This window comes from Vombatus ursinus, unplaced genomic scaffold (assembly GCF_900497805.2).
Source record: "Vombatus ursinus unplaced genomic scaffold, bare-nosed wombat genome assembly UNPS02014807.1, whole genome shotgun sequence".
In the NCBI taxonomy this organism is placed as follows: domain Eukaryota; kingdom Metazoa; phylum Chordata; class Mammalia; order Diprotodontia; family Vombatidae; genus Vombatus; species Vombatus ursinus.
The window spans coordinates 55899185-55925323 of NW_020954585.1; the positions used below are offsets into that span (position 1 = coordinate 55899185).

At 40.5% G+C, this 26139-nt stretch overlaps 1 protein-coding gene across 1 annotated transcript in view; it reads right to left on the minus strand.

Moving 5' to 3' along the window:
* The window catches only part of LOC114052374 (extracellular serine/threonine protein kinase FAM20C-like), a 146946-nt gene that overhangs the window by 13135 nt on the left and 107672 nt on the right, over positions 1–26139 (minus strand). The window contains exons 4-6 of the mRNA XM_027874947.1: positions 22778–22870; positions 19624–19739; positions 335–515 (exon numbers count right to left, since the gene is read on the minus strand). Coding sequence (XP_027730748.1) covers positions 335–515; positions 19624–19739; positions 22778–22870 — 390 coding nt within the window. The remainder of the gene's footprint in view (positions 1–334; positions 516–19623; positions 19740–22777; positions 22871–26139) is intronic.

Sequence of the window (26139 nt, forward strand, 5' to 3'; positions counted from 1 at the left end):
AAGAAGAAGAAGAAGAAGAAGAAGAAGAAGAAGAAGAAGAAGAAGAAATGAGGGGAAGAGGGAGGAGAGGAGAGAAAAGAGAGGAGATGAGGAGGAGGAAGAGGAGAAGAAGGAGAGAGAGAGAGAGAGAGCGAGAGAGTGAGCGAGCGAGCGAGAGAGAGAGAGAGAACAGAGAGAAGAGAGGAGAAGGGAGGGGAGAGAGGTTGTGGTGGGAGGTGAGTCTTTCATAACCTTCCAGGAGTCAAGTCCCTAGCCTCGGGTGGCCCCCTGACTGAGATGAGAGCTGTTTTCTGCTTGCTGCCTCCCCTACAGAAGGTACAAGGGACTGACTCACTCTGCTTTTTTGCGTTTGTGGTAGGAGCGTCTCCATGGATTTCGCCACGTTTTCCTCTTTGCCAGGGACAGGTCGGGCAGGAAGGCTGCAAGAGACCCTTCTATTTGATCGGGCTTCCCACACAAAGCATGTTCCGTGGAGCAGTAATATGAACACTCCCCGTAGAAACAGATGTTGTTGGCTGATGGAAAACAGACAACCCGCTAATTTAAAAAGAGTCCACAAAAATAAACACACATAAAAAAACAAACAAGAAAACCATTCAATAATGTTTTACTGAGAAGAAGCAGGGTGTAGTGGAGAGAGTGCTGAACTTAGAGTTTAGGGAGCACTGGGCTTAAATCCTGCCTCTGACACTTATTAGTTGCTTGACCATAGGTGAGTTGTTTAATGTCTGACCTAGACCCCCAGTTTCTTTGCCTGTAAAATGGGTGTAATAATATCTGTAGTACCCATTCCATGGGGTTGTTGCAGGGATCAAGTGAGTGAATCTGAACACCTTTCAAGCCTTTAAAAAAAAGCTACATAAAGAGTCCCAAAAGTCATGGTGTGCTTTGAAGCTTTAAATAGCAATTATAGCTTCAAACTGCACTCAGACTTTTGGGACACCCTGTATGAATGCCAGTTTTTAATTGTAATTTAGGTAAGAGAATTAAACTGGAGCCAAAAATCAAAACAAAACAAAAAACCCCTCATTTTCTTTTCATTGAACTTTCATGAAGCCTGAGCAATGACCACATATTCCCCTCGTCCTTTCTTGGAACTTTGGGATTTCCCAGTACTGAGCTTCAAGAATGCAACATACAAATTCTATGTAAAGCTTTGTTTCCACATAAACCGATTCTCTAAGAATCATAGAAAGTTTCAGAGTTAAAGGGACCTTGGAGACAATCTAGTCCAACTTTCTTATTTTACAGATTGGGCAACTGAAGCCCAGAGAGGTGAGGTCACTTGTTCAAAGTCACATGGCTAGTTAATGGCAGATCTGGGACTGTAATTCAGGCCTACTGGCTTCCAGGACACTCTTACAACTGTATCACTCCATTTTATAAAAATAGGCCATAACCACCAATGAGCAAATTCTTCTTCTTAGGACAGATCTATACACACCAACTATCCTGTTTATTCAGATCAAAACCTTGTAAGACCTTGAGCTTCATTTACCTAGATAAAACAAGCAAAGTTACATATATAATGACTTCAGTGATCTGGATAATTCTGCTCAACTCTTTTTTTTTTTTTAATTAGGTGCCTACTATGAGTAGGGTACTTTGTTTTTTGTTTGTTTGTTTATTTGTTTGTTTGATTTTTGGCTAGGCAATGGGGTTAAGTGACTTGCCCAGGGTCACATAGCTAGTAGGTGTTAAGTGTCTCAGGTCAGATTTGAGCTCAGGTCCTCTTGATTCCAGGGCTGATGCTCTATCCACTGCACCACTTAGCTGCCCCTCATTCAACTCTTGAGTTTAAGCACTTCTCAAGAGCTGCATTAAGTCTTTCTTTTCTTTCTTTTTTTGAAGGCAATTGGGGTTAAGTTGATGGGGTATGGGACCAAGCCAAGACCTTTGCCCCTCACTCCAAAAAGAATTTGGGTACCATTTGTCTGTGGGGCCCCAGAAAACCCTTGAACCTTATGTGAACTTTTACCTGGTCAAGGAAGTCTAGCAGTCTCCAGACATTATTATTATTCCTATCAACTGGCTCTTCCTAATCACCCAGGCCCTATCTCCCAGTTCTTTGTTACCCTAATTAAGCCTATCCCTCCATAGTCTATTACTGGCCTAACAGCTCTGGGTTATATTTCGCAACCCTGTTCTTATCCAGACCCCATTCAACCTCCCAGATACTCCCATAGGGATTCTCCCCAGACCCTTCCTCCAGTCACCCTAACTTCAAGATCATCCTCCCCCTCCCTCCTCCAGGCACCCCAAACTATTTGACTGTATATAGGATCCACCCTGGCTGCTGTTTAGGGGCTGAGACTTCCTCATGTCCACCCATCTTTATGGGGGTCACAAATGGTCAGATTCCTTAAGAGTCTGGCCTATATGGCTCATCTTTAATAAACTTTGTATTTTGACTGAAAGAGGGCTTGGGTTGAATTCTTTTGGGCAGGACCTGCATGTCGTGATTTTGGGGTCCCAGCACCCCAAAACTTCTAGACCTCAACAAAGTGACTTGCCCAGGGTCACACAGCTAGTAAGTGTCTGATGCTGGATTTGAACTCAGGTTCTCCAGACTCCAGGGCTGGTGCTTTGGGCCACCTACCTTCCCCTTAACTCTTTAAGAACTTTTAGGTAGATGATTTCTCTGGATTGCTAAAGAGTCTCTTACTGGCCTGACAGAAGGAATGAATATTCTTCCTCAAATGTCTGGCATGAATATGCTTAGACTTGACTGTGTTTTGTACACCCCTTTGAAAAGGGCTGGCCAGCAAACCTCTGTTCTTACTCATTTCATTTCTTTCCAGGTCAGTAAGACAAGAAAAAAAGAGCCCAACAAATGTGTCTACCTTTCCAACTACATTTCACAAACTGAGCTCTAAGTTTTAGCCAAATTGGACAACTAGCTGTTCCCCAGACAAGATACTCCATCTTCTACATGTGACCGGTATGGACTCCAACCTCATCTCTGTTTCTCAGAAAACTCATGTTCCTTCAAGGCTCAGGTTAGAGGCGACCTCCTTTAAGATCTATCTTCCCAGTTCCTAGAGCTTCCCCCTCTTCAGTTCTCCTTGAAATATACTTGTATACCTCTTCTATCAGTCACCCTGTAGAGTATAAACTCCTTGAGGATCCTACCTGGCACAGTGTCTTACACATAGCAGTCTAATAAATATTTCTTGAATTGTTGAAAGTATAGAATGTACTTAGAAACATTTGCCATAAGCAGAAGTTTGATTTCAAAACAAAAAAAAAAAACCCCACAAAGTAGAATTTTTTCATGCTTCTACATGAATAGTTCTTTTAATTCAAACTACATTAAATAAAGTCTGTGATGGGATGGGAAGTACAATGGATTATGAGTGGTGTTCCAGCCCCAGCTCTAACACTTGGTTTGTCAAAGCTCATTAGAAACCTCAGTGGCTCCCTATCATTTCTAGGATGAAATACAGACTTCCCTGGTTTGTCTTTAAATCCCCTCCCAGTCTGGCTCTAAAGCTTTCTTTTAAGGGTGATTTCACATTACTCTCCATCATATACTGTACATTATACCCAGATTGGCATATTGATGGTCCTTGTACAGATGACATTCCATCTCCTGGCCCCTAGACCTAGAATCTTCTCACTCCCTAGACTCTGCCCTGTTGAATTGCAAACTTCCTTCCTACAAAAAACCTTTCCTCATCCCCTCCCCCCCAGTTGCCTTGTGTTTATTTTGTATGAATTTATCTGTGTGCATGTCTCCCTCAAAGTCCCCAGAAACTGAAGGGTAGAGACTATTTCACAACAGATGCCTAACAAATGCTTGGTGAATACAACTGAATTGAATACAAAATAAAGAGGTTTGGCTAGATGGTTTCTAAGTTCTCTTCAAATTTATGATCTTTAACACAAGGCATTTGGATTAGAAAGGCTCTAAGGTAACTTCCAGGTATAACATTTCACAATTCTGTGCATGAACCTACCTATATAAGATGATTCAATCAGGAAGTGGATTCTTTCTGCTGAAAATCAGACAGTGGCATTTCCAGAAAAATAATGTCATAAAGTGAATATCTATTCACTATTTAGAACTAGAAGGTATTTTACCAATCTTCTAATCCAGCTTTGGGGAACCTGTGGCCTGGAGGCCACACGTGGCCTTCTGGGTCCTTGGGTGCAACCTTTTGACTGAGTCCAAGTTTTCAGAACAAATGCTTTCATTAAGGGGATTTGTTCTGTGAAGTTTGGATTCAGTCAAAGGGCTGCACTTGAGGACCTAGAGGGCCACATGTGGCCTCGAGGCCACAGGTTCCCCACCCCTGTTCTAGTCTAATCTCATTATACAGATGTGGAAAATGAATCTAAGAGAGGCAGATCTGAGACTAGGCTTCCTGGTCTCCAGTCAACTCTTCTTAGCTACTCCATCATGTTGCTGTTGAGTTGTTTGCAGTCATGTATGACTCTTCATGACCCAGTCTGGGATTTTCTTGGCACAGGAGTAGTTTGCCATTTTCTTCTCCAGTTCATTTTACAGATGAGGAACTACGACAAACAGGATTAAGTAACTTACCTAGGGTCACATAGCTAGTAAGTGTCTGAGGCTGGATTTGAATTCAGGAAGATGAGTCTTCTGATTCCAAGTCCAATGCTCTATCCACTGCACCATCTAGCTGCCTCTGATTGCATTATACTATTACTATTTTTTTAAAATGGGTCCCATCCAATCAGTAAGTGAATTCTTCCTCTACCTGACAACTATCCTGATAATTCAAGTCAAAACCCTATAGAACTATTCAAAGTTATGCAGATTCAGTGACCTATTGTTCCCAGACCAGCTTGTAAATCAGTGTTAGGGGTAGACTTCAAGCAGTTCCCAGATATTTGTCACATGGCCAAGTCACCCCCCTACCCCCTACACACACACACACACACACACACACACACAAACATACACACACACACCCCTACCTGTATGTACCTGGAAATTGTCACATACTTGCTATCTTGGGGAGCAACCGAGATGGCTCCTTTTTCTGACATGGACCTATCTGAATAAGTCATCCCTGACCTCCAATGATAAGCCCCTTGACGTGTTGCTACGTTGAAGTACTCGTAATAAACTCCTTTTAATTCTCTTTGCCCTGAGTTTTGCCTGGTTAGTCAGGGTAAAAGCCTAAATGAAGAATTTCCTTTGACTTTGAGCTTCAGGTCCACAGACACTACAAGCAGTGTTATTTATTGTGGCTTCAATTCTTTGGTATTGACCCTCTCTGGGAACTCTATCCTAGGAAGATGAACTGAGATTCAAGCCCTGTTCCCAATCCACAGTCAACAAACATTTATTAAGAGTTTACTGTTTCCCAGGCTCTGGGGAAAAAAGTCCTTGCTCGCAAGAAGCTGGCAAGAAGCTGGCAAGAAGCTCCCAATCTAACAGGGGAAGAGATAACATATAAACAACTATGTACAACAAGCAAGTTGCAGGATAAATTGGAAATAATCAAGAGAGAAGGCATTAGCATTAAAGGAGATTGGAAAAGGCTTCTTGCATAAGGTAAGATTTTAGCTGGGACTTGAAGGAAGCCAGGGAAGGAAGCCAGAGACAAGAGAATTCCAAGTGTGAACCCCAAACCTCATGAACCCCACGAACCCCAATCTGAAGCAGAGTCTGCTCTAAGATATAAATGAAATTGGGGTACATGAGTCCATGGTTTAATTTCTCAAAGTAGCTTGACATGCATTGCATGGGAGTTCAGTCCAAAACTGGGTCCCCCTAAGGGGGCCAGTTCAAAACTGGCTCAGTGTGGGATTTTGGGGTACAGGGTTATATGCCCTTCAAAGAGTAGGTATTCCCAAGGGGGTGTCAATCAACTGTCATTGGTCAACATACTAGGAGGTGGGTGAGTTCCTTAGATCTCTCAGGCCACAGGGGTCATATCACCCACCATGAAAGGAAATACCACCCCTAGTCTTGGAAATCTGTCTCCACCCAAACCCGAGTAGGATAAAATCAATTCCGGCCTGGGTTGGAGTTTGACCAAGAAAAGAAGATTCAATGCAATCTCATTACCAGAGTTATCCTTCTGAACAACTTTGGACAGAAGGCTGGCAGGGTGGAGCGCTGAGTCCCCAAGACACAGAATACCAAGAGAAATCATTTTTCACACAAGCATGGGGAACAGCCAGTGAAAATTCCTGAGTCTAGGATGCCACTCTAAGTAAAGTTTAACTCTGCAATTATCTGTGGCAGATAAAAACATTTTTATCGGATCTGATAAGCAAAGAAACAATCCTAAGGAAATATCTTGCACTTCAGGAAAACAAATAGCTGATTTCTGATATTTACTAATGGAATGCTCAAAGAAAGATCACTCAGTACTTGTCCATTTGTTGATACAGTTTAATTTGTAGCCTCCCATTTTGAGACAATGTGCCTTTAACAGAATTACTGAATCTATTTACACAGGAAAGCTGTTATCTGATCTTCCATTATCTTGGAGCAGGAAATTTGTCTATTACATACAATACCCTCTTGTTGCATTTAAGTGAGCCAATTTTAAAGGCATAATTTTAAAGGGGAAGGAGGTGGACCACAGCAATGACCCCCACTGCAGTCCTCTCCCTGGGGATATCCAAATTCAATATAGAAAATGAGTTTCATTTGCATTTACATATGAATGTAACTTCTGTTAAAATAGGAGTCTATCATTTCCCTTTCATTTTATTAAAGAATGCACCTCAGATTAATGACTAGCAGGAGACCACTGGAATAATATTTAAACCCACAAGAAGTGTTGGTTCTCTCCACATTTCGTATCAGCTTTTATATATGGAGAGTCTCCTTGCTCCTCTGAGGGATGGCTCAGGGCCTACTGTCCAATCTAGCATTCATTCAAAATATGCATTCATTCATTCATTCATTCATTCATTCATTCATTCATTCATTCAATAAGCATAGTAAATACTGAACCAGAAATTAAATAATCCATACCTTCCAGGAGTTTATCTTCTCCTGAGAAGGAGGGGTGGGGTGAAGAGATTTCCCATTTAGGGAGGATTTTTGGAGAGCATCATGATAATTCACACTTAAAAAAAAAAAACACCAAAGTGAAGGAAGCCATCACGCTGGGAAACCAGATCTGGCTCCAAAGCAGAATTCTTTCCACACCCCCACACTGCTAGACCAGCATTATGTCAAAATACATCATGTACAATAAACTTTGACAGACCCTGGGAAGGATACAAAATTAAAGAAGACACACCATCTCCCAAGGGGCTAACAATCTCCTAGGGTTCATAATATGTCTACACAAATCTATAGCATAGACAGCAATATGATGACTGTATAACTAGATTCACAAGGGCCGTAATTTGATATATGTGGTTCATTTACCCTCGAGAACTTGAAATAATCTCAAGGTCTTTCCTGTTGACTTTCACAGCTGAGATTCTGGGGCTCCCTGAATTCACCCTGGTGACTTCTATGTTGCAAGACTGATAGAAAGTTATCAAACTCCCCTTGACCTTGACTGCCAAAGGAGATGCAATTGTATCATGACTTTACATGACTTAACATGGTTAAGGTTGACTTTTAAACTCAATTGGCAAAGCAGTAACTCAAATTCTTAATAGGATCCTGGGATTAAGTAATGGAAGAAAATTTAGGTTTATCTAGTCCAACCCCCTTATTTTACTGATAAGGAAATTGAGACTCAGGGACACAAGGTCCCAGAGGCAGTAACAGACTTGTTGTTATTGTTCAGTCCTGTTGAATTCTGTAACCCCATTTGGGGTTTTCTTGGCAAAAACACTGGAGTGGTTTGCCATTTCCTTCTACAACTCATTTTACAGATGAGGAAACTGAGGCAAATAGGGTGAAGTGACTTGCCCAGAGTCACATAGCTAGTAAAGTGTCTGAGGCCAGATTTGAACTCAGGGAGATGAGTCTTCCTGACTCCAGGCCCAGCACTCTATCCACTGTACCACCTAGCTGCCCATCCATTTTACTGATGAGGAAACAGAGGCAAACAGGGTTAAGTGACTTGCCCAGGGTCACATAGCTAGTAAGTGTCTGAGGCCAGGTTTGAACTCTATCCTCTCTGCTCTATCCACTGCGCCATATAGCTGCCCAGTGATAGAACTGAAATTCAAACTGACACTAAATCCAGTGCTCATCATTGCAATACGAAAACAGGACTGGGACAATCCATATGGCCAATCTAGAAAATTTCCAAAGTTAGTTTCTTAATCTCTGGCATCCAGCAGCCTGGATTTACTTGGTAGAACTGCTGCATCTTGCTCTTGATCAAGGAGAGGTAATGTTCCCAAGGCCTTTATTTAGTTTAATCTCCTCTCTCTCCATCCAAAACCCAACCTAAGAGAATCCTGAGAACCACCGGTCAAAACCATGCAAGCCCCAGTCGCAGAACTGTGTGTTAGACTAGAATACTTCCACCTAGATCTTCCTCTGGATTCAAAGATGGCCTTTTCAAGCAGCACTAATTAATTTTTGTGGCTGTCTTTCTTTGATCTCAGTTTTCTCATACAATGCTAAGAACAGTGATCTAAATCTAGTGCTCAGAGCTCAGCCTGCCCCTGGTTGGTGGTACTGAGACACCTAGATGACTCATACCTGTGCACATTATTAAAGCCTCTTACAATTTTGCATGGAAGGGGGAACAGGCCTGTCAATCATCTCTAAAGCCCAGGTCTGTGGAATGCATGGCATGACCTGAAACAAAGGTTTTAATAATGGAGATGGCTGACATTTATACATCACTAAGATTCATAAAGCCCTTTCCATATATCAATTTGTTCGATCTTCATAACAACCTGAGGGAGTAGGTCATTCAGATATTATTAATCATCCCCATTTTATAGATAAGGAAACCAAAGGTCAGAGACACAAAACAAGGTGCCCAGGTTTTTACGGCTTGTGTAAGTGTTAGAGACAGGGATTGTTATTGCGTCTTTTCTGACTTTCAAGTCTGTCATTCTTGCCAATGCCACGCTGGCTTTCCTCTTTAAAAAATACAAAAATCAGCCACAAAACCAATTCAGAGTGAGTGGGCTCTCTGAGATCATCTGGTCTGACCCATACCTGAAGAGGAATACCATCAAACATCGATGACAAGTGGCCATCTTGCCTATGTTGAATGACCTCCACTGCTGAGGATCTTAGTGTATTCCTTAAAAGCTCCATTCCATTTTTGGACTGACCTAATTCCCATTAGTACTTTTAACTGTTGTTGTTTACAACAAGCTGAAAATTACCCCTCTGACAAAATGTTTTTAATGATGGTCCAAGGACAGTTAACCAACCATTAAACAAGTTCAGGTAAAGGTGATTAATACTTTATTTTCTCCTGGTTTAGCTCAGGTAGAACCTCATAGGAGTTTATCGATTGTCCCTGGTTTTTTGTTTTTTTTTTTCTTTCATCTCACCCTTTTCTTTGCTGTTATATCAGGACAGGGGCTGGTATGGAGGCTAAAGAGAACCCTTTCTGCTACCAGAAAGGTATGTAAAAAATCCCTCCATTATTACATTTGTCAACCTTGTCACTACTGAGGGTGGATATCAGGTGAACACTTTTATCTCTGCCATTTTTCTGCCAGCAGAAGCAACTACTTACGAACAACCATGGACAGGGATTATTTGAGTCTACTGAGACCAAAGAAAGAAGGAAGAGGCTGCAATTGCAGCTGGTGAAATTTAGGTAAAACTGTTTCCCAACTTTCAGGGTTGAAGGATGCAGAAATGTGTTAGGGAGGCAAGAGCCCTCTGACCCTGAATTGGTTCTGGGACTGGTTTTTTTTTGTTTTTTTCATTTTTTAAAAGGAGGAAAGCCAGTGTGGCAGAGTGCAAAGAATGCTGGACATGGGAGTCAGAAGAGACCTGGAAATAATTCTTGCCTCTAACACTTATGCAAGTCATGAGGCCATGGGCAAGTCATTTTGTCACTAATCCAAAGCTTCCTCACTCATAAAATAGGGATGATGATGATAACTGCCAATACCTCCCTTGAGACTTTAAGAAATCTCAGCAGGCATTAGCTCCACTGACTTCAACTGATTTCAACTCCTGTAAATCTTAGTGGAATGATCTTTGCTATGGCCCCAGATATTCACTATGTGGTGGCCAAACTTTTGATAAATCATTCTGAACCTAACTGGTTCTGAACAGGTCTGAGCCTGTTCCCACACTGACATAGAAACCTTTCCAACCCAATAGGACTTGCCCAAACTTGTGTTGTGTTGGCAATGCATTCAAGGACTCAGGGTCACCTCCATGCCACAGTGAGGCCCTAGAGTAAGACCTTAGTGGAATAAGTTTTACACAATAACCAAACTTCCCCTAAGGCTTTGATTAAGCACAACTACAAGCAATGTAGAGGGGCAGCATGACATAGTGGATAGGGAGTCAGCCTTATTTTCAGAGAGGCCTGAGTTCAAGTCTGGCCCCCTGAAACATACTGGTTTTATGACCCAGGGCATATCCCTTGACCTTCCAGTGACCCAGAAGCAGCTGTTGGCATAGTGGACAGAGTGTGGGACTTGGAGTGTAGAAGACCTGAATTCAAATCCTGCCTTATATCCTTACGAGATATGGTGGCCAACTAGCTTCAGTTTCCACATCTGTAAAACAAGAATGATAATTCCACTTGCCTTCCCAGGTAATTATGAAGATTGCATAACATATGCAAATGTACTTTGTAAACCTTAAAATGCCCAGCTATCATTATTATTATTATTATTTTTAAGTTGCAGAGTAGCTGGTAATTTACATGAGTATTAGATGGTACTTCCTGAGAGAACTCCCTAAATCAATAACATCAAAGGTCTGGACAAAATAGAAAAATTGCAAGGAATGGTTACCACAATAAAAACTCACATTTATATAGTGTTTTAAGGCTGATAGGAGGAACCTATGACCCAGAGGTAAAATGACTTGAAAGTCACATAGCTACTTAATCTCCATGACAAAACTAGAACCCAGGTCTTCCACCTCTTAATCTACAATTCTTTTTCAATATACAGTGTACAGTGCTTCCTCTCTTACAAATTTTTATTTAACTTTTCATGGATTTATGCTTAGACTATAAGCTTTCTGAAGGTAGTTATCATTCCTTTTGTGTCTTTCGTAGTTCACATGGTATAGTTCAGTACCTTGTTACCTTTAACAAAATAGTTGTTTTGTTGATGTTTTAAAAAATTTCTAGCAAGACTCTGAAAGGCTTCAACCACATGGAGCTCACAAAACCAAGAAATTCCCACTTCCTGAGGAACACAAAGAGGTGCCCTGAGTGCTTTAGAAAAGCACCAACCTTACCCACAGCATGCCAAGTCTCAGCTGAGCCTCAGCTTTCTAGCAATAATCCTTAGCTTTGCCATCCATCCTCCTTAGTTTGGCAAGGATGAAACACCATTAGCACAACAGTGCCAAAGGACATTCCATTCCCCCACATTTCTAGCAGGTGGATGTGTTCTCTGACCACCAAGTGCAAGTAGGGGCTATAATGGCTTAGGAATGATTCATGAAATCGGGGGACATTGTCTTTTCATAGTAATAGGTAGAAGAAAAAGTTGACTGTAGGAGGAAGCCAGTGAACCCTAGAATCTTAGGTGTTAAAGCCAGAAGGAAATTTGGAAATCTTATGTTACCTTCCTCCATTTTATAGGTGACGTTGAGAGATGGAAAATGACTTGTCCACAGGTACTAGAAGACCAAGTACTAGTCTGACACTAAGTACAATCAGTGCCTTTTCTGTAAACCCTACTGCCTCTCGATTGAATAAGGCAATGGATATAAAGCACTCTGTACACCTTAAAGCACTATATAAATGCAAGCTGTTTTTAGTATTAACAATAATAATGATGATAGTAACTGATTTCTGCAAATTTCATGGAAAAAATGAGCACTAGACTAAAATTAGTTTGACTACATGAATACAGAAGAAAACTTAACTAATTTTTCCCCCTCAAATGGCACTTATGGGATAGATTAATAGCAGGGCTATTTTTGCAAGAAAAATATCTTACAAAATTTGCCCTATTTAAATAGTCCAGGGATTTTTGCATATAGTAGGTACTTAATAAATGCTTATTGATTTATTGCTATGTCACTGTGTAGCAAGGTGATACTAGGAATAAGGTGTGGAAATATTAGCAAAACATTATTGTCATTCTTAGTCTGTCCAAATTCATTAATAGCTTCAGTTCCCATCATTGTTACCTGTTCTTTGATCTGGAAACATTTACTCAAGAAACTTACTTTTTCAATGCAATGAAATGCTTGGATAGTCAAGATGCCCTCAGATAAACTGTCTGCCTTTCCTCTCCCCCAAAGTATTTACATTTTCACTTGCTGGCAAGCACAGGACCTATTCATTTGATATATTGGCAACTATTGTACTATTGATAGGGATCACAAAGGAGATTGATGCATGACTTTTGCTTCTTTCCCATTCTATTTCTTCATTCCTCACTTCACCATTCCCTCCCTTTTGGGGCAGTTAAATGGTGCAGAGGATAAAGTGTCCAGCCTGGAGTAAGGAACACTCATCTTCCTGAGTTCAAATCTGGCCTTAGACACTTATGACCTGTGTGACTCTGGGCAAGTCACTTAACCCTGTTTACCTCAGTTTCCTCATCTGTAAAATGAGCTGGAGAAGGAAAAGGCAAACCAGTTCAGTATCTTTGCCAAGAAAACCCCAAATGGGGTCACAGCTGGAACAAATGAACAACCCCTACTTTTTGATCATCCAAGAAGAACAGTCATCTAGGTTAATAAAGCTCAGCATGCTGGGGATCGAGGCACAAATTTCAGGGTTTTATGCAAGATTCAACATTCATTGGATCCCAGATTGAGAACTGGAGGGAGCATCTATTCCAACCCCCCTCATTTTAAATTTGAGGAAACTGAGGCTCAGAGATGTTAAGTGACTTATCTACGGCCACACAGGCAAATAAATAGCAGAAGGCTAAAATTTGAATCCAGGTCCTCTGACTTCAGGTCTGATGCTTCTTTCCACTGTCACTATTTCATTTTAAACAGATTTAAAAGGTTGTGTAAAATAAAAATTACACATATGAACTGAATTGGGTTTTAAAAAATAAGATATGGTAAGCTGAACACATATCATTCTACTGTAGGAGTAAGAATTAAATATTTCTCATAGCTTTCAATCAGATGAACATTTTGACATTTGGCTGACAGATGCATTTTGGACATAGGGATAATTGGAACAGAGATCATTTGGATGCACTGAAGCTATACTATACTTCAAAAACCTATTTTTTGAGGATATCTAGACCTGTGATTTTATCTGTACAGGAAAGTCCTGGCGTAGCAGTTCCTTCCACTGAAGATAATCAAATACAGCTCACCTGGAATGTATAGTCTTTAAAACAAGAGTTCTTAATCTGGTATCCATGGACCCTCATGTAGTCTATGGGCAGATTTCATGGGATCCATAAAACTATGATGGTTAAAAAAAATTACAGCTTTACTTTCACTAACCTCTAAAGGAAATTCAGTATTTCCTTCGATTATAAATATAAGCAACAGATATTATTTTGAGAAGGGGTCCACAGGCTTCACTAGACTGCCAAAAGTGGGGGGCATTCATGATACAAAAAAGGTTAAGAAAGCCTGTTTTAGATAGTTGTCTTAGATACTGAGCAATATGGTCACATAGCTTATATGTACTGGGGCAGTACTTGGACTGGGGTCTTCCTGACTCAAAAGTTAGTCCTTTATTTATTAATAGTATCTGCCTTCTCAGAGATGGCAAGATAAAGCATCCTTATGTTGTTTTTGTTCAATCATTTTAGTGGTGACCTCACTTAGGGTTTTCTTGGCAAAAGTTTACCATTATGGTTTACCATTTTCTTTTGCGGCTCATTTTACAGATGAGGAAACTGAGGCAAACAGGCTTAAGTGACTTGCCCAGGGTCACACAGCTAGTATCTGAGGACAGATTTGAACTTAGGAAGATGAGTCTTCCTAATCCCAAGCTCTATCCACTGTACCATCTAGCTGCCCCTAAATAATTTCCACTCCTCAGCACCTCTCTTAACGCCATTAGTTGCACAGAAGGTGCTGTTCTGGATTGAGGGGGGTGTTTTCCCATCTGTGAGTTCCCTACACCAGTGAAATCCTAAGTCCAGCCCCAGTTTCTAAGAAACTCCTCATGGTTCATCTAGACATTTGATGGTCACTTCAAACTCAAAGTTGAGGCCAGAGTGAAAACGCCAGATCACTGTCCCAAATGGGAAATGAAGTACTGCAATCTCTCTGTCCAGAATAATAACTGACTCAGATGGTCTTTTGTTTGTGGGGATGGAGGCTCCATAGCCCTGAGATTGTAAAATGTGAATAAAAGCACTATCTGTAGCATGGATTCCTTAAATGGCTCCCTCAATTATTTTAAAGACCATGGCTGACATCTTTAATGTTGCTCCTTTTTATCCTGGTAAATTGCTATTCATTAGTAGTCATGCTAGTGTGAGTCCACTCTGTGACAAAGGATGTAAAATTAAGTTAAATAATTATTGACTTACCTCCACCCCCTAGTATTTCATTTAGAAAGCCTCTCAGAAGCCTCAACCTTATCTCAGATGCCTCGGGCCTATAGGATGCTTTCCCTGATGCCACTAGTAATTCTACTGCTAATCATAATAACAGATAGCATTTATAGAGCACTTTAAAGTTGGTAAGTGCTTTACAATATTATTATCTCATTTCATCATCATAATAACCTAGGAAATTAGTTCAATTGTTTTTCAGTCAGGTCTGACTCTCTGTGATCCCATTTGGGGTTTTCCTGGCAAAAATACTGGAATAGCTTGTTATTTCCTTCTCCAGTTCATTTACATTCTCCAGTTCCAGATGAGGAAACTGAGGCAAACAGGGTTACGTGACTTGCTCAGGGTCACACAGCTACTGTTTGAAACCGGTTTTGAACTCAGAGAGATAAGCCTTTTTGTCTCCAGGCCCAGCACTCTATCCACTGTGCTATTTAGCTGGTAACCTTAGGAAGTAGGGACTATTATTATCTCCATTTTACAGATAAAGAAACAGATGCAACTAGAAGTTAAGTGACTTGCCCAGGGTCACACAGCTAGTAAATGTCAGAGGTCAGATCTGAACTCGAGTCTTACTTATTCCAGGTCCTGTGCTCTATCCCCTGAGACATCCAGCTGTCTTTAGCTAGTGTTCTCTTTCTCCTCTAGCTCTATTATAATGAGTTATCTCTCTAAATATTATGTAGAATGTAAGTTCCTAGTGGGGAGAGACTTTTTTTCATTTTGTCTTTGTATCTAACCCCAGTTCTTAAAAGGTGCTTATTGAATTACATCATGCTGAATTAAATCCAATTGAATTGAAATAGATAACATCCCGGTGGTTTTTGAAGCAGTAAAATGTGCTAGGATTTCCTGGATCTATTCCAGTGAAATCCTTAGGCTTTTATTCAATCAGAACCCACACTTCTGGGAGAAGTCATTCATAGATGGATCTTCTCCACGATCATCCACTCAAGCTCCCAACTGGGCATGCTTGCTTACATTGGCCTGAACAGAAAGAGATCAAATTGTCTCCCTCAAACAGTCTTTGGTTACATTAACAAAAGTACAGGATCCAGCTAAAGGGAAGTATTAGTTTCACTATGCTCTGTGCTGGTCAGACTACACTGGGAGAACAGTGGGATCCTGGAAGGAAACAACTTAGAGCTTAGACTGATCAGCCTTGGATTTCTCAGCTAAGGTAAGTCCAGGATTGGGGTGGAGGAGGGCTCTGAACTGATCGAATCAATCAAGTAAGCATTTATTAAGTACCTAATATGTGCCAGACCTTATGTTATGGACTGAAGGATCCAAGGTGGTTTATTTTGGAGAAGAAATGATAAGGGGGAAATTCAGCAACCTCCATTAATTATCTGAAAAGCTATCATGTAGCTGAAGAAAAAAGATTTTTGCTTGTTTCACCAAAAGACAGAACTGTGATCAATGGGTTAGAAGCTATAGGGAGGTCAATTATGGCACAGAGTAAGAATTTAACAAACAGAGCTGTCCAAAATGATCTTGTGAGGTAGTGAGTTCCTTGTCACTGCAAATGTTCAAGCAGAGGGTAATTGACCATGTGTCCAGTATGCCTTAGAAAGGATTCCTACATTGGATGGCATGTTAAAAGAACTTCCAAGGTCTCTTCTGATTCTAATAACATCTAATTAAGTATTCCCTGCTTACTGACTTAGTCAATAGTTTTAAGCTCCTCTGGGGCTGAATCATTTTTTATGTGAGATGTTGAATGGGAATGTATTGTTCCAGTGGATACTTTTGGGCCTTTCATATATGATTTTGTCCTTGGTTAAGTGTGCTCTGGGATGAATAAAGTATATGAGGGGCCCGCTGCACTTTTGGTGATGAGAATAGAGTTAATTAAATTATGGATTTATGGAGATTGATTTTGACAAACTTATGAGCACAATTAAGGAAAAGAGCAGAGCATATTGATCTGGAAAATCTATAGAAAAAAAGGCTGTTAGTTTGGGCTTTTATGTTCAAGCAAAGCTTGAGGCACAGATAATCAAATATCTTAATTGGTTTTTATCTGGATGAATTAGAGAGAGCCGGGAAAAAATCCTCTGGTCGGGGCATCCTTGTAATGTCTAAAACTGTGAGACCAGATGAGTATCTTCACATTAGCCAGCAGCTTTCATTATTGATTTCCCTGCTTTGGGCAGTTTCAGTTACCTATGGCATATCATCAAATCATTCCACCCTCCAAATCCCTGGGACAACTCCAACATTTCCAGAAGCATGACAAGGAAATGGAAAAGTCCCTTAATGATGAGGTACAATGATACAGTAGAGAGATCAGGATTAACTACATTTGGAGTCAGAGGCCATGGGTTCAAATGTAAGCTCGGGTAAGTCACTTAGCCTTTCTTCTTCTGTAAAACGGTGGGGGGGAGCATTGGACTGGATGACCTTTCATGTTCCTTCTAGCACAAAATCGGCAATCTCATGCAAAATGCTAAACCCAGATCAGGCCAGACCAAGTTAAGAAAAATGATGAAGCAAGGAGCTACACAATGCTAGGCGAGGGATTCCTTGCATTGGTTTTGTGACACCTCTGTTGGGAGCTGAACATCTCAAGGGGTTTTATGGAATGAGTACATTTCAGTCAATCCACAAACATTTACTGAATTCCTATTACATTCAAGGCACTGCGTTTAGGGGATGTGGGGTGCGAGCTAGGGTAACAAGGCTATAAAATAATGATGATGATGATGATGATGATAACTAACATTTGTAGAGTACCTACTATGTGCCAGTTGTCTTGACCTTTGTCTTGCCACTGGACTTTGGTGATTCTGGGGGAGAGGGTGAGGCTGATGACTTTGCACAGCTCTGCCTCACTTAAATCCATTTCATGTGCAAGTCAAGGCATCACTCTTGTGACGTCATTGGTTTGTTCCTCTTCAAAAATGAAAGACCAGCAACAATTATGTGCCCGGCACTGTGCTAAGAGCTTTATAATTATTATCTCATTGATCCTCAAAATAACCCTGGGAGATAGGAGCTATTATTATTATTCTCATTTTACAGATGAGGAAACTAAGTGACTTGCCCAGGGTCATACAGCCAGTAAGTGTCTGAGGCTGGTTTTCCTGAGTTCAAGAAGATGAATTCTCTGCTTTCAAGGCCCTGACAATCTAATCAAGAAGATAAGATCTGTATGGAAATAACCTATGCCACTTGATAAAACTAAATGAATAAGTTTTAATAACTAAATTAGAGTATAATGTTATTTATTGGTTTCATGATGTCCTCTGACTCCATTCTAAAAGTCTTAAATGGCATGAAGTGGTCTTGCTGCCTACTCTGCTGCTACATCTTCCAGACCTCTGGGCATTGCTATCTGAAAGACCAGAACTTCCATCTTCCATGGGGATGAACCTTCCTTCATGTGTTATTTTCCCTAATTATAATGAGACCTCCTTGGAAGTAGGAACTGAATTTTCCATTTGTAATCACAGGATTTAGCACATCCTGCACATAGTAGGTGTTTCATAAATGTTCATCCATCCATCCATTCAAAGTGTCACAGTTCCAAGTATGCAGGGAATAATCACAGGTTGAAACATTACAGTTAGAATTTTAGCAACTCTGACTTAGCTTTGCATCTTCCAGGTTTCCAGTAGCTATCAGTGTGTGAATGGCAGCATTCTGAACAGCAGTAACCAGACCCAAATCTGTTTAGGTGGCACATTTCTCTATAAGCAGAACATAACTACCTTGCAAAGGATTGCTGTCAGTGCTTTATAATGGATGGGCAAGGATCCAAAGGGGTAGGTCAAGGTGAAACAAAGTGAAAAGAAGCAATTTTTTTAAATAATTGAAGTTAAAAAAAAAACACCTTTGTCTGAATAATCTGGATAACAAAGAAAAATCTAAAAATTATGATGCAGACAACTCTCAACTCTTTGCTCCAATCTGGGTGTTTACATTTCTCTTAGCAGCAGTAATGGAATTATTATTACTATTATTATTATTTTTATATGCTAGGTCTAATGTGCAGTTTTTTCATGTGACACTTTGTAACCCCATAGAGATCTTTGTTTTTCTGCCTATGTAAGCTCTTTAAGAGAAAAGGATGGTTTCATTCTTTTTGCATACTTGTAACCTCAGCAGCCCAACACACAATGTGGCACACAACATGTGTACAATAAATGCTTGTTGACTGATGTCTCTAATACAATTATCACATAACATAAGATCAACAAATTAGAACCCCTAGACGTTGTCTGATAAAATCACATTTTATAGATGAGAAAACTGAGGTCTAGAGAAGCTGTAATTTGCATAGGGTCAACATAGATAGTGACATAGTGACAGAGTCAGGATCCAAACCCAGGTCCTCCGATACCAAATCCAGAACTTTCCCCACACATCATCATGCTGCATATCAGTTATCTATACACATGATTTATGCCCCTGTTGAACTACTACCTGAGGAAGGAATTTTTATCTTATCTAAACTTTATAGGCCAAGCACAGTGCTTTGTATATAAATAATTGAAGAGATATTCAGTGCTCATGTTTGGGCTGTGCCATAAAAATTATACTACCCAAATGAATTTATAGATTTAATGTTATACCAATCAAATTATCAAGGGGATACTTTACAGACCCAGACATAACACAATGCTCTGCACACACTGTACTTAATGTATCTTTGTTAGATGAATGAGTCATGGTGAGCTATCCAGATGCAAATTCAATCTATTTGACCATGAAACCTTATCATCTCATCCCTGCTTTTAATAGTTTCCTCTATAAAATGCCCCAAACTGACCCCTGGGACATTGCTTCCTTCATTTAATATTTCCTTATTTATCCCACTTTATTTCTGTGTCAGGAATCCTGACATCACAGGATTCATTGTATTTACCTTATCAGATTACCAGATTTACAAGGAAAACTCAGTGATAGCCCTTCCTCATAAAGAAAATCAAACTGACACACATGGAGTGTTCAACAGCTCTCAGGGTAAGAACAATCCCACACAATCTCTTCCCATCTTCCCAGGATCCCAGAAATGAGAGTCATTGTAATTATAGTTGTGTAGGTATGCAGTGCTACCTGGAGAGATGAAAAATGTTCTCCACAGTTTCTTGTCTCGTGTGACATCCCTTATCTCCTTGGTCATATTGACCATTCGGCCTGCAACTGGAGGGACACGGCGGAAATCTAGGATTCTGGTAGTAAAAAACAACAATAACAACAATTAAACGCAAAACATTGCAATGAGGCTCTTTTTACACGGCGCAAAATAGTTCAAATCAATTGAGTTATTTTTAACTGAACTGAATGACTTGAATTCTTGTCTTACTGTCATTGAACCCAGCATTAGTTGGAGGACTGCTGGGATTGACAGCACCCATGGGTACATCCTTCTGCTGCCTCATGTCCTGAGATATGAAGGACACAAAAGAAACAGGCTACATGAATGCTGAAGGATGTGTCCTTCAGCATTATGGAATGAAGCATTCTTTGCAACATAAGTGAAGCTTCTCCTGCCCCTTAGTTAAAATGCTATGAATTTTTTTTTCCTTTTAAAATTCTGAACTTAACCAACACAAAATAAAAGCATTTCCATATGTAAAGTAGAACAGGCAGAAAAAAAGGGTTGTGCATGAAACTGTGAATCTTTATTATGGAGAGCTTGCTTTTCAAGTATAAAATACATTCAACATATTATTTTCAAAGATGCCCTGCTTGTCTGTTTCTTACTAACCTTTGCTCTGTTATGTTCTACGCATTTTAAATGCCTTGATGATCCTCTTTTCTTACTTTTCTTTTCCTTTTTTCCCTTCCTTTTGGTAACCTCCACCTCTAATTTCCCTGGCCTCTCAAATGAAAGAAAAATAAAACCCCTTTTATCAGATATGGATAATAAAGTAAAACATTAAAATTTCTTAATGGTTGATGATGTAAATCTTTATATATTGACATATATGCTCCTCCCTTCCTTCCTTTATCTTTCCTTTTCTCCCTCCCTCCCTTCCTTCCCTCCTTCCTTCCTCATTCCTTCCTTCTTTCCTTCATTCCCTATCTCACCTAGGAAGGAATTGGCCACCCACAGGACTGATCCCAATACTGATCAGCACAGAAGATATAACATTCCATTTTTTCCCCTTGATCTAGGACAATTTATTCTTCTTTAGGCAGCTTGGTGGCTCCTAGGGGCTCACCATATTGGTGCTGAATTTAGTGCAGACACCCAAATGGCTTTAGCTCTACTTCAGCCCCAATCTCCTGAGCTCATGTGACCCACCAGCTGTAGCTTCCCCAGTAAGAGGCACGTACCACCATGCCCATCATCCCTCTATTTTCTTAAACAAGGTGTTCTGAACATAATCTAACCTTTTCCAAATCATCACTGACGTAATTAACAAGCATCAATTTTTGTACTGTGTTATAAAATAGACTACTGAGGTGTGAAGGGAATGTTTGCTTTTATATGAAATGACTACAGATTGTTGTTCTGAAGAACTAGAAATCATGTGGGAAAATTACTCTACTTTTTAGTTTTTCTGTCTCTTTTCTTCATAGTCAGCTGTCAGTTTTTACTGCTGCTCATAGATCCAATTTTTAAAGTTTATATAACTCTTTTTGGTGATTCACCTCTCCATGTGCTCAACCCTTAAAGAAGAACATAATTACTTCCTAAAGAATAAAATACATGTGTTTTGTGGCTACTGTTTGCCTTTTCTATGGGGGCTTTTTGCTTGCTTATAGGTACAGGCTATATTCCAGATATAGGTTGCTAGATTTCTGACCTCCAAACAAATAGATAAACTACAAATAGATAAAATAGCAACGACTGTATGTAGTTGCTGCCCACAAAGAGTTTATATACAAAAATTTTCCCCAAATCTATTTAACAAATTTAGATACACATACCAATTTCATCAATGATACTATTACTTATTTGTTTTATAGCTGCAGAACAGATAACATTCTCCTGGAGAGAAAACTCAGGATTTGCACAGAGTGATTTCTCTTTATTGCTTGAGATGCTGAAGGGAGGGAAAGGAGATTTGGGGATCTTCCATCCCCTTATTCACTCTTGTCTGGGATCTTAATTTTGTGGGCCCCCAAGACAGTTGCTTCCTAATGACTACTCTTTCTTGTCCACTGTTTGAAGGGAGGAAAGCTGGCTCTTTACAAGAAGACAAAAGGCATTCCAAGAGCATTCCGTAGGAAGGTAGTTTCAAATTAATGATACTAGTTGAAGGGAAACAGGGTGAAACATCCCCAAAAGCAGTTCATTGGAAAATGATTTATCTCTGACTTGGACAGAACCATTTCTTAGATAGTGAAAATTGGGGTACTCACTCTGGGGGGCTCTGTGCTATTGTAGGGAAAATGTGATTTGAGCTTTCACAGAAGACAAGAGGGGGTGGAAGTAGAATGGTGGTGCTAAAAAATAAACCTAAGATCCTCAAATATATACAATCAAGGCTATAGTGGGGCAGGCAGGTAATATCCTCCTCCCCATCCCACCACTGGTACTTCCTGTTGTCTAATCTTACCCACAGATATCCCTTCTCCCTCTGGCCTCACGACTTTGTACGTGTTCTTTGTACTGAGAGAATGTAAGCTCCTTGAGGGCAGGAACTATTTTGACTTTGTCTCTATGTTCCTAGCATTTACAGTGTCTGGCACACAGTGTTTAGAAAAACTTCTTGATCTTTCTCTGACACTTCTCCAGTTCCCTCTTCCAGGCTTCCATTTATGTCCATTTTAATTATATTCTATCTGTAAAAAACATTATGGTGTGTGTGTGTGTGTGTGTGTGTGTGTGTGTGTGTGTGTGTCCTAGGAGGAGGTATGAAACTTCCTCTCCTTCCTCTGAGTGGAAAAGTCTTATGTGACTACATTAAGCTACAAATATACTTTTTACTTACATTTAGCTCTGGTGAACATTAGAAATGGGTCCACATTTTTGATGTATGTGCATCAAACGAGGGTGGGGAAGAAAGAAGGGAAAAGCAATCCAATATTATGTAGAGTTACACTTTATCAGTGTAGGATTCTATACATTAATATTCCTCTCACAGAGAACTAAATGATGACTCTTTTTTTTTTTTTGGTGGGGAACAGATGTAAGGAGGAGGGGATGCCCAGACTCACCACGGGTTTGTTTGAGCTGAGATTCCATAATTCAGTGAGGTTAATGATGGGGCAGATGTACTGGGATTGTCAGCAAAGGCAAGAAATGATAGCTTACCTGTCCAGATGAAAGGCAGCAATCTCAGCATTATGTCTTTCATAGTCAGAGAAATAAAAAAAGTCGGGAGGTGTCTCCTGCTCCCTGGTTTGCCTGGGAAGGAAAAAAAAAAGAGACAAAAACAGAAGCAGATGAGCTTGAATCTGTATCTCACTGAGAAGGCAATCCTCCCATGGGAATTAATCACTTAAGAAACATTTGTTAAGCACCTACTATGTGCCAAGCACTGGCTGAGCTCTCATTGGGCTGAACTCTGGGTATACAAAGACAAAATGTCCCTGCCCTCAAAGAGCTTATATTCTTTTGGAGGAGATGATACGCATACGTATATAATTAGATGAAAAATATAGACAAGGGAAGAAAAGTCAGTATTACTTGGAAAATGCAGACTATCCACCACCACGTGATTCATTCCCAATAATTATCATACAAAACAAACTTTTTTCTTTGTTCAGAATTTTAGACGCAAAGTGGAGTATAAGCGAATATAACTGATTTTCCCGTTTCCATATGATTTTGCTTTGAGTAAATAAAAGGTGTTTTGTGGAGAAGAACTGGGATGCGAGGTGGGGAAAGAGGAGTATCCTCTCACTTTCCCCTGGGGATTTCCTGGAAATTGATGTCTCAAGGTGACCAACAACACTAGTGTGTATTGAGGATCTGAATGCTTTGGTCCCTCAGCCAATTGGGACCCTCACCTCCGCATTCTTGGTGACAGAATCTGTCCCCTGACCCAAATTTTCTTCCATTGGTCTATTTGTCAATTCTATCAATTAAGCAATAAAGTACTCAAGCAGAATCTAAATATCATGAGGGCATGGATTTTTTTGTTTTGTTTTTTGTTTTGTTTTTGGTCTTTCTTCCTCCAGCTCACTTGACACTATGTCTGTTGTGTTGAACTAAATTGAATCAGCATGAATTGAGGCAGTATGGTATAGTAGAAAGTGCTCTGGATTTAGAGACCAGAGGATCTGGTAGCAAATACCAGCTCTGCCACTGACTATCCATGTGTGGTATGGGCAAGTCGCTTTAATACTCTGGGTCTCAGTTTCCTCATCTAGAAAACTGAGGGAGGGGGATTGAACTAGATGGTCTTTAAGGCCCGTTCTAAATCTGTGACCTTATTTTATGAATTGAATGGGATCTTGGGCAAGTCACTTTGATTTCCAGGTCCTCAAATTTCTTCATCTGTAAAATGGGCATAATACTTATAACATCTAGCCTCAAGTTGCTGTGAGGATCAAATGATAATATGAAACAGGAGTGTGCTGGAGCCAATTGTTAAACTCTCAGCATGAGCATTTACACTTCAGAAACCCACTAACACCATACCTCAGGGCCTGATTTATTATTTTGCTAATTGTCTATAGACTTAATGAAGTAATGATGTTAACAGTGCATATTAAACTTAAAAACTTGTCCTGTGTACACTTCCTCCCTCCTGTTGTCATTCTGTTGTTTCAGTCATGTCTAACTCTTTGTAACCCCATTTGAGGTTTTCTTGGCAAAGATACTGGAGTGGTTTGCCATTTCCTTCTCCAGCTCATTTTACAGATGAGGAAACTGAGGCAAACAGGGTGAAGTGACTTACCCAGGGTCACACAGCTAGTAAGTGTCTGATGCCAGATGTGAACTCAGGAAGGTGAGTCTTCCTGACTCCAGGCCTGGTGCTCTATCCACTTCGTCACCTAGTTGCCCAAGGAAGTGTCCTTACAGTCATGAAATTACATGTATGCCCTGTTGGGTTTTTTTGTTGTTGTTTTTGTTTTTGTTGTTGTTGTTTTTGTTTTTTGGGGTAAGGTGGCATACCTGTAATTTCGTGGGAGTTTCCTTAAAGGCATGAAATTACACATATGCACCAATATGAAAAACAAACAAAAAACACTATACCCCCCACCACAATAACTGAAATTTAGACAGAACTTTAAAACTGATAAAATGTTTTGCAAATGTCATGTGATTTGATCCTTACAACAACCCTGTAGCGAAATAGAAAGTTTTATTAGCTCCATTTTATGCATGAGGAAACTACAGTTCAAGGAGAATAGATGGCTGACTTCCCCAGGGTCATCCAATTAGTAAGTGCCAGAGGCAGCATCTGAACCCACATCTCTGCTGATTCCAAGCCCAACTTTCCTCCCACAGTACTATGCTGATCATAGCAAAAACATAAACAAACCACTTTTCAGCAAGTCAGTGACTCATCCCTGTGTACATATGTATCCCCACAGCAGTGCATCAGTTTCTCTTCTCTCTCTGGCATGGGCGCTATCATCTCTGAACCAAAGCCCATCGTTTTGGGGCAGCTGTCTGAACCTAACGTGTTTGTTTCCTTTGGAAGAAAGGGAGCCGTCCGGGTTCTCTTCTGAAACACTTCTCCTGGGGTTTCTGAAGCCTGATAAGCACGATCCTGCTCCCGAGGCATGGGAGACTGATGTTTGTTCATTTTCAGAGCCAGGGAAATGAAAGTCACAGATTTCACCATGTAAACATAAGATGTTAATATTAAACTCGGCCTTCCTAAGCCCACATAAATAATCCAATCTATTCACTCCCTTGCCAGAAGTAAATAATTGCTGCCTGCCAACAATACCTAGCTCTTTGACGGTACACACAGCTGGGGTGGGCAGTGTATCTGTCAAACACCCGGCCACCTGCTTGGAGGGGCTGCTGGGACAGGCCCTTCTCCACAGTGACACACTCTAGTGATTTCTCTGTGGAAGGGACCAGAGCAGATTGGACCAGAAGCCAGGAGATTTGTCAGGATTTGTGGTCCAATGCTCCCTACTTCATCCAGGTGATGTCAATCCCCTGCTCCCAATGGAACAGCTGAGACCAGCTCCACTGAGCTTGGGCCCTTTTCCAAAATGATGCTCAAGAGCATCAGGGAGAGGAAGCTATTCCTGTGATCCAAGATCCCCAGCATCCATCCCTAATGCTGCTTATAGCTCTCCATTCCTTGTGGTCGTCTTGGCCCTCTACGTCCCTAGACTCCCAGGCCCTCCACAATTTATCTTCCAACAGTACCTCAGAATCTCAGTGTTGGAAAGACTTCAGAGATCATCAGTGACTCATGCCTACATGAACTGCCTCCTGGCCCCTACCTGCTCAAGAATCTCCTCCTTCTTCCCCTGCTGCTATTTGTCTATTTTGTTGCTGACTTTGGCTTTCCTCTATCTCTCAATTATCATGATCGCTGTTCTGGATGTTGGCATTCATCCAGATCTCCTGGTTTCTGCTTTTTTGCTCTCAACAGATACCTTTAGTTACTCACAGTCTGGCCTTGAAGTTTTGGAGAATCCATTAATCAACCCATCTATCAATCAGCATTTATTAATTACTAACTAGGCCATGAATTGTAC